Here is a 10,083-nt window from a genome sequence, read left to right on the forward strand (position 1 = left end):
GTGTTTAATTTTACTGGCCCCAGACTTTTGAACTGTAGTGTATGTTTCAAAGGAAAAAGCTATTTTATTCTACAATGGTGATACTTCCTGTTGCTGTAATCATTGTTCATGTACACAGTCATATAAATTTTAATTTTAACTCAAATGCCAATTTGGTTGATGTTAATTTAATATTGAATTTTTTGTTTAATGTGTGATTTTATTTTATATAAAAATTATCATGAAGGAAAATTATAACTGCACACTCTCTTATAAGCATGATTTATTATTATTAGTTATACTTTTTCTTCATTAAGCTTCCTCCTTTAACTTGAACCTCAAAAAGGTGTGCGTTTGTTTTACTTTTCTATATAAAAATTATGCAACAAATAAACAAAAATTGGCATCCCCCTTGCAGGCTGGACAATGCAACAAAAACTTAATTAGTGCACCTTTAATACACAGTAAAACCACAAATATAATCATTTTGGGTACAACTGACAACATCAAAATGACAAAGACGGATTCACATTTTCTTGACATAATGAACAAACATGCTTCGGCGTGGCAGGTTGACACAGGATAATGAGAAAAAAGACTACCGTGAACATCCTTCTCCTCCTCCACCTGACCCATGATCATAACAGGCAGTCCTACGGCTGACGCCAGCACCCACACAGCCACGTTGATAAGCTTGGCCCGGAGCGGGGTACGAACTGTCAGGGAGCGCACAGGGTGGCAGACGGCTATGTAGCGATCCACACTCATTATGGTCAGGGTGAAAACACTTGTGAACATGTTGTAATAGTCAATGGCCACCACAGCTTTGCACAGAGCCAGACCGAAGGGCCAGAAACCAAGGATGACATCTGTGCCTTGGAAAGGAAGAGTCGCCAGCACTAGTGCATCAGCCAAGGCCAGGTTAAAGATGTAAATGTTGGTGGCAGTTTTCATCTTTGTGTACCTGAAGCAGGTACAAATAATCACCGTTCAAATATATTAAGATGAAATTTATATAATTATTAATGTACAGTAATTTATATTAATGAATATACACTAGTATAAAGTCTTTTAACAAAAATAAATAAACAAAATAAAAATAAATAATATATATATATATATAATACATTCCAGTTTAAATGACTAATTCAAAACTTTGCTTTTATAATTATTATTATTACATCTCTCATGACCTTGGCATTGTGTCATGCTCAACTATTTGTGCTACAGGAATGTTATTTATACATTTTATAAATGAAGGGGTTGATATTTAAAGTACAATTTAGAATATTTGAGACATTGTGAATTTAAAAAATCATCAGAAATCAAAACATTCGGTGGAAACTAAATTTCAAGTGAATTTCTGTTCACAACTTCACATTATAATTAATAGGAAATAGGTTTAGCTTTGTATGTTTGTATAGTCTTAGTAATTCTTGGAGGAGATGCATGCATGCAAAACACACAGTATTTTCATATATGACAGTATTATCATATATTGATCGTTTGCCATTGTTTGCAATGCCCTGCTAGATGACATGACCTATTGACAAAAACAAGGACAAGCAAGAGCATCATTCAAAAAGCAAATGACAATAACTACAGATGGATCTTCAGTATATTAGGATTAGGGTTAAAGCCATAGTTCACCTAAAAAGTATGCCATCCAAGATATAGATGAAGTTTTTCATCGGAAAAGATTTGGAGAAATTTACCATATACCAATGGATCCTCTGCAGTGAATGGGTGCCGTCAGAAAAAGAGTTCAAACAGCTGATAAAAACATCACAATAATCCACAAGTAATCCACACAACTCCAGTCTATTAATTATTGTCTTGTGAAGTGAAAAGCTGCATCCATCGAGCCATTTTTAACCTTAAATCATTGCTTCTAACTAAAATACAAGTCCTCTAATATGATTTTTTTTCTGGGGAAAATTCATCTTGTCTGGATCAGGAGAGAAATATGCACAGATCAAGCACCGTTTACAAGCGAAAACAGTCCAAAACAGTTCTAAGCAAATATGTTGGTGGATTTTGATATAAGAGGACAACAGGGGACAGAAATCTGTTCTGATGAAGAAACAAACTCATCTACATCTCAAATGACAAGTGGGGGTAAATTAAAATTTTTGGGTGAACTACACCTTTGATGAAAATTAAATCTGAATCATAAGCAGCCATGCTTATCTTCAAATATTATCAAATTTAGACCGTTTCTTTCTGGATATAAATGAAAGACTATGCCAGTGATGATGTAAAAACCTTGTTAAAAATCCTCAAGAGGTAGACTGATACTTTTCATTCTAGCTCGGAGACAGGCGGTGATCTTCGAAGGTAAAGAAATTGCAGGCGGTGCTTGGTAACCAGCCTAGCAACAGGTTTTAAAATAGGCCCATAGGACTATATATCAGAACGTCTGAGTAATGACCATATAAGTGAATGCATGAACACACACATTATAACACTAAAGACAAAGACTCATTGCCTTTCCCTGTATACACAAACCACAAGCATGTACAACTACCTTTAAGGAGGTTTTCCCTTAAAAAATCATGAGGTGATGAGGTGAGCAAATCTATTTTCTGACTCCTAATTACGAGGCAGTTTTCCTTGTACATTAGATCAGCATGGAATTCCTTCATAATTATACCTTCAACAAAATACAAGCATGAGAGGGCGAGACAAAATTACTACATGGCCATGCTTGTCATGTTAAAGCAAACGACCAGGCGAAGTGTGCATGCTGGTAAATCAGAGGGACATTTAGCATTGTCTCTTCGCAATTGAACCTACCTGAATTAATCTTTCTCTGAATTAAACCTCAGGAATGGCTGAAACAATGTTTAATGATTATAAAACTCATTGTGTATTCTGCTAATACGAACTCTTGCTGTGTTGATCGAAAAGCTGTGTCTTGGCCCCCGTCTACAGCTGTTTCACGACATGGAGGTTTGGACAAGAACCAAATGTTTATTTAGCAATGTAATGAACAAGCAGGCTTGTGGCACGACGCTGGCAGAACAAGTGCTACGATGAATTAGCTAGCGCCAGAAAAGAGAAAATGGTGTCGCTTCAAGCTAATATTTCACTGTGTTAATGTACAGTTTCAACTACAGGGCAAAAACATGTCAAGTGCTTTAACTGGTGGGTAACAACCCAAACATGAATTGCAGGTCTGTTCTGGTGATAACATAGCCATGTAATCATGCATAGTTCAAATATCAAAGGAAATATTTAACAAAAGAAAACTATTTAGGAGAAAACACTTCTCATTTCTTTTGTCGCGTCCAGTTAAGCTGTTTTGTATTTTAGATTTTAAATTAGGCAAATGCCAACATGGACAGGTTGCAGGACACAAATTCAAATATTTATACATTGTTTGTTTTAAGTGCATTTTTGTTTGTGATAACCAAATTTGTTCTGTGTGAGCATGAAATCTACTCTGAAACAAAACCAGCTGAGAACTATGCAACATACAATAAAACCAACAAACATTCCTAGGACTGAATTGGTTCTCCTGAAAATAACCAAATATAGGAACCATAAATTAACATTAGGGAAATGCTCTGCTCATGTAAAAAAATATGCAAATCATAAGAAGCATTTTCAAATAACGACCCCAATTAATAAAAACATGATGATGAAACAATGTTGCAGCAAGATGAACATACTCTATAATGATGCTCTTTTTTAACCCTACAAAGCCTGTGTCATATTCGCTAGACAAATTTCTAAGGACCCTAAATGATCAACATGATTGCACCTTTACTGAAAAAATTGGGTTTACTTGATTATCCATGCATCACTAGAAAATCATGTTAAAATGTAAGTATCAAAAATAATACAACAAGCTTCTCAATCATCTCTCAATAATCACTGTTTTAGATTGCAGTTTTGATCATAAACTAAGCATTTAAATGTCATCTTGCTAAGAGTATTATTGGAAGATAAAATAACAACTGACATTTAAATATGCATTTATGTAGGTAGCCTGCTATATAAAAATCTGACTGATTTACATTACAAGCGATAAGAATTTCATCTTACTATTAGGCCATATAAATAACATCAGCAATGCTGAAATTGTTTGGGTGTCTAAAATGCAGGTGTTTTTCTCCTCTTAGAGTGGGAGTTCCTTATTTTTGCTATATTATATGGGCCATAGAGGCCTGATGTATCAAATATGTTCTATTTCAAAAATATATTTTTCTGACTATTATTTTATATGTCAGGCTACAGGGTTAACTTTGTAACTCTACACACCTCACATGCATCTCTATACATCAGTATATTGAGCTCTTTCTTTACTCTAGCACACACACTTATAATGATGACCCCGAACACTTATTCTCACCTTATAATTACATACATGACCAGGCAGTTCCCCACGAGCCCCACCACGCACACTATTAAGTAGACCACAACGACAGTGATCTTTGCGCTCTTAGGTAAAGGCTCGTCTACAGCATCTAGCTCACTCAAATTCCCCTGAAAACGCGAGTCGTTGAACATCTGTTGGACGTCGAACAACTCGAGCAACTCCATCGTGAAGAAAGAACCCACAACTGTTGAGGAGAAGATAAGAAACTAACAACAACTTATGTATGTCTCACAACAAACAAGGGAACAGAATTAGTGAGTAGGGTTTAAACGACGCCTACACCCTTTAATATCTTTGTAGGGGCTATCCTCTCTGAGGGAGTAGTATTGTGAAGTACTTACATTACTAAAGTGCAGATCAAGCTTGAAGTGTGTGACGCTCTCCGGTGAAACTAAAGAGAGATGTATCCATCTTAAACCAAGAAAAAAAGAGATTCTTTATCGCTTAAGATTTCATGTTCAGCGAGACGAATCTCCTCACCGTAGATTCCGACGTTCACTTCGCACACATCGTTACAGTAATCAAACATTGCGCGTGCGCGTAAATGTGTGTGTGTGTGTGCTCGTGTGTGTGTGTGTACAAGTTTAGCTCCAGGGTTGGTTGCTGCACTTTTCATTCCTTTTTGAATATCTCTGGTGGAACAAACATTGACATAACCTAGCCAGGTACAAAAAAACAAGCAAATGTAATGCCATAAATATTTGATTTAGGCCTATGTGATTGTCTAAACGATATTCACAATCTTTAAAAAAAAAAAAAAAAAAAAAAGAAAATTATAAATAATAATAATAATAAAAACAATTTATAAAAAATATTTAAATTACCACTAGAAAGACTTAGGATGTTATTTTGCTCCTCAGTATATGGTGGTAACAATGTAGGAGCAAAGTAGAAAGTTCTTTTAAATTTAATATAGCAATGTCAACAGTTATGTTTGCAGTGTTTTAAATAAGCTTTAGCCTATCTATGGAGACACTGAGGCATCCAGCTAAAAGTGCATTACTATAATTGAGTCTTAAAGTTATGAAAGGATGACCTAACTTTTCAGAGTCTGGAATAGGTAGAAAATTCCCATATAAATTTAACAAAAGAAAAGGATCTGACATGTAGCCTTTAATGCCCTTGATGTAATCCGCCATCTTGGAAAACCATCAAATTTCATCTGGTCTAGAAGAAATATAGAGCTGTATGTCTTCTGCATATCAATGAAAGCTAAAGGCTAATAATCCTGGCTAAAGGAACATTACAAACAGTATTTATTGCTTTATACCGAGGGAAACTGCCCTCTGCTGAAGGGCATTGCACAAGATTTGAAGCTGCTACTTTTATTTTTTTTTTGCTGTGGAATTCACCATGCTGCCCTCCAGATCACAAGTGAAATATATTGTATGACTGTTTCAGAACAATGAATTCTGAACAAAAACTATAGGTGGATAATATTGTTGAAACAGAGAGATTTGGATGCATCACTGACTGAGACAGAGATATTCTAATGAAAATTATGTGGACCATAATGCAGTTAAAGGCCATTAGGCTAACCATGTGTCTTCCGATGAGACTAGTTATTTAAACTATTAAAATGCACGGAAATATAATGAGGATTTGAAAATCATAATGCTTTCGAAATCACAATGCATGATATGGTAGCTTTACACTTTAAAATGTTTTCCTTACCCTACATGCTGCTCAGTATATAATGCACAGAGCTAGATAAAATACTCACATTTAACCTTGAGAGGAAAATTTACAATGCCTTTGCCAGTGCCATCTTATTTACAGTGAAAGCCTTTACTCATGGCTGTTGGTGATGCAGTATGACAGAGAGAGAGAGAGAGCGAGAGATAGAGAGAAGTGAAGCTGGAGAATATTTATAGTGATGTGCTGTGGGCTACAGAGTGTTTATAAGGCAGCACACACGGCTAGCACTACTGCAGTTCGTGGTGGAGATAAATGAGGGGATATTTTGTATCCCAGTGGAGAACACTCACTGAAATGTGAGGCAATCAATTTTCGACCTGCACTCACAAAACAGCAGCTCTGAAAAGCAGAGGTTGGAAAACTCAGAGCGGTGCCAGGGAGAAAATGAGCCAATGAGCTGGAGAGGAACCGGAGATGATAGCGGTGACAGGCAAGAGACAATGTGGTGGCAGGTGGGGGAGAAACAAAAGGTATAAAAACAAGTAATGTGAAATGGACAGTGCGGATTGTTCATTTGAAATGCTCTTCCTCACCAAGCCAGTTTATATAGGCTATATGTGCCTCAAAGCATGTGTGTTTAAGCAGAAAAAAACGCATGCTGGATAAATTTCTTTCTCTCTCAAAAGAGATTTTTTATATACGATTAGACAAACACAAAATTACCCCTGTGTATGAGAATCACCATCACATCACAATTAAATGCCCTCCAGTGCAATTCAATGAGGAATAATGGCTAATAGAAACACTTAGAAAGTCTAAGATAATGAAATTCACAATGCCAGTGACCTGAATGCTCAATAAAACCATGTTCTTAAGAGTTCCGCATGGAATGTAGCAATCATCATAGATTTAAGAAGAGGAGAACAGAGGGAAATTGTATCACGCTCAATAACTCCAATGAGAAGTAATGATTAAACTTAATCAGCATGTCATGCCCATTAAGGCACCCTCCCTATCTGTCAGAAAAAGAATGGCTATTCCACACAAGTGTCTTTAAGATCACTAAAATTAGTTTTTAATCTACTTTTTTATGCTACTGAAGTAAACCTGAATGAGATCAATGAGCTTCTAGCTAGTTAGTTGGTAATCCTGTCAGCGGCAATGCAGATTTTTTTATTATTTTAATGTTTATTAATTGATTTTAATTTTTTTATGGCTGCTAGATCATTTTAGCCGAAGTTAAATGATTTATAGATATATATATATTTTTTTTTAATTTATTTTTTTATTTTTTGTAAATATAGGCTACACTGTCATCAGTATAATAGCCTTGTTTTGTTTTGGGTTTTTTTTACCATAAAACAAATTAATATGATTAATTAATAAATATTGCGAGTAATTTAATATATTTGTAGAGCTTTTAAAATTACACCAGAATATGTTAACATCATGAAAAAGTTTAAATTACAACATGATATCATCCTGCCCTCTTCTGTTGGTATTAGGAATTACGGAACAGCCATCACTGGTCCACTAATTTAAGGGGAAGGGCATAAATACGTAATTATTTTCTTACATTCAGTTTGAAGCATTTTCATTTCAACTTAATTCGCGCGAAAAACATAGGCTACTTATGGGGAAAAAAAGAAAAAAAAAACTCTTCATGCACATTTATTAATTATCAACATTGAACACAACAGCATTTTATGCTGCAGGAGGCGACAGAGTTTCACTTTCAAGCCTTTAAGCTTTTATGCAAAGCAGTCCCAAACTACATAGCATAGCAGATAAATATAGTCATATATTTACACATATTAGTATTCATGTATTGTACATAAATTTACACTTTAAAACAAGATTTGTTTTCGCTTTATTTTAAGATGTCCTTGTTACAGTTTAATTAGGCTATACATTTAAGTGAGTAATAATAATTGACTACATGTACTTATTATATGGTTAGGGTTAGGATTAGGGTTACTTGCATGTAATTATGCATAATTTATTGTTATTATAATAGTAAGTACATGTAACATGTGTAACAAGGACACCTTAAAATCAAGTGTTACCCAAGATTTATACATTTGTTAATGAATAAGTGTTAATGAAATTCGTAGCATACTGTAAAAAAAAAAAAAAAAAAAAATTAATTGTACTAAAATCAAAGTGGTGCTAAAGTCACAGCTAACAGTGATACATTCATTACTCTTCTGCACCACTTCAAATTTAAATTCTGATGAGGAAAACTGTGTTGAAACTAGACAATACAGTGCAGAAAATTAGCTGCTTGATGAGTCAAGTTGATTGTTTTAAAGTGACTTTAAAGTGCGTTTTGACTTTTGAGTTGAAAACAACACTTTTGTGGTTTGATGTTGCTGAATGGCAACTTGAACCTTATTGGTTGATTTGTGAGGGTTCAAAACGGTTCAGCACTCCAGCATTTTCTTAAACGCCTTCCTGAAACTATCGTCTAAGAACGCGTAAAGGAACGGATTGAGACACGAGTTGGCATAACTCAGACCCGTGATAAAATAAGAAATACCTATAACCAGAGGAGTGGTGGGCAAGTCTGAGGTGAGGGCGACCACCGTACTCAGGTGGAAGGGTGTCCAACAAAACAAGCAAACGGCAAGCACGACGAAGACCATCATTGTGACTCGTTTCTTGGCTTTGTCCAGAGCCTTGCCATTTGAGTTGAGACGCGTGCGTCTCAGCTTGTAGAGCATCACGCTATAGAGGATGCATATGGTTGAAACTGGTATGACAAAACCGAGGACCAGCGTGTAGATCCGACTGGCTTTGAACCAGAAACTCTCAGGGCTTGGGAAACTCAAAACGCAGCTCTTCCGGCTCTCCGCGTCGTCGGGACTCACATAGACACCGGCGAAAACGGTGAAGGGCATCACGATGAGAATGACCAGAGCCCAAACGCTCAGGCTGACCGTTTTGGCTAACCTGTAGGTTCGGTGGGGCATCCTTTTAGAGCTCAACGTGGACACCACGACCAGATAGCGGTCCACACTCATCACAGTCAAGAAGAAGATGCTGGAGAAGATGTTGTAGTGGTCTATGGACAGAATCACTTTGCATAAAATCTCTCCAAACGGCCAGTAGTTTAACAGGTGCTCGGCTATGTTGATGGGCAACACCAACGTGAAAAGGTCGTCGGCGATGGCCAAATTCAAAATGAATAAGTTGGTGACAGTTTTCATTTTAGGCGCCTTCAAAATCACGTAAATAACAGCGGTGTTGCCCGTGAGTCCCACAGCGCAGATGATTGAGTAAATAACCGGTAGCCAGATGTAGAAGTCCGGGTAGAGCATCCACGCTGGAGACGTGCAGTTGGTTTGGTTGTAATCCGGACTGGTCAGGTTGCATGAAGATTGCATTGTTTTATTATCCATTGTGCCTTTGAATTCTATTAAAAGCAGAACCTTTTAAAAGTAGAGAAGGTAAAAATTACTACAGAAGAAAAACTACATGCAATTGTTGCATTGTTTTCTGCAGAGAAGTCAAATATTGTTATTGTTTCAGTGATTATTTACTAAATACATTTTAAGTAAAATATGTTTTGCATATATTCGTAGTTATTCTAGTTTACCTTTTTAGTAAATGAAAAAAATGTTAGTTATGCATTTAAATCTTTAAAACATATGTAATAGTGTGTTTCATTTCACGAAGTTGAAAATTCATTGATAAAAGTAAAAACGTTGAGAATTAGTCATCTTACCTGACAGCTCCAGACATACAGGATCTTCTGGTGATCTGCTCTATTGGTATTCAGTGGACACTGTGGTAAATTGGCAGAGCGCAGCGCTTTTACGCGCTCGATTTCACGCACGTATGGTGTAAGACAGACCCTCCACCGGTCTCTTATATCATTTTCATCATGTATTGTCCAGCAGGAAACACAGTAAGTCTCATAAAGTGCAATTTATCCACTTAGTCTTATGAAATAAATTACTGTATTGTAGCAGAATGAACATTGTTCTTCTTTGGAGTCAATTCTTACAAGTGGTCAAGGTGGATTTAATCTATTTTGTTTATGCAAAAGTAAAAAAAAAAAAATACAATACAATGACCTT

At 36.0% G+C, this 10,083-nt stretch overlaps 2 protein-coding genes across 2 annotated transcripts in view; both read right to left on the reverse strand.

Moving 5' to 3' along the window:
- LOC131532350 (delta-type opioid receptor) overlaps positions 1 to 4,971 on the reverse strand; it is a 6,180-nt gene extending 1,209 nt beyond the window's left edge. Inside the window, exons 1-3 of the mRNA XM_058763899.1 lie at positions 4,705 to 4,971; positions 4,337 to 4,547; positions 582 to 943 (exon numbers count right to left, since the gene is read on the reverse strand). Of these exons, the coding sequence (XP_058619882.1) occupies positions 582 to 943; positions 4,337 to 4,527 (553 nt within the window). The 5' untranslated portion in view covers positions 4,528 to 4,547; positions 4,705 to 4,971. The remainder of the gene's footprint in view (positions 1 to 581; positions 944 to 4,336; positions 4,548 to 4,704) is intronic.
- A 3,453-nt stretch (positions 4,972 to 8,424) lies between these two features.
- On the reverse strand, positions 8,425 to 9,745 carry LOC131532301 (neuropeptides B/W receptor type 1). Its single transcript, XM_058763824.1, is given in 2 exon segments — positions 8,425 to 9,460; positions 9,729 to 9,745. Coding segments are annotated over 2 exon segments (1,053 nt in total).
- Positions 9,746 to 10,083: the final 338 nt, after the last annotated feature.

This window comes from Onychostoma macrolepis, chromosome 23 (assembly GCF_012432095.1).
Source record: "Onychostoma macrolepis isolate SWU-2019 chromosome 23, ASM1243209v1, whole genome shotgun sequence".
In the NCBI taxonomy this organism is placed as follows: domain Eukaryota; kingdom Metazoa; phylum Chordata; class Actinopteri; order Cypriniformes; family Cyprinidae; genus Onychostoma; species Onychostoma macrolepis.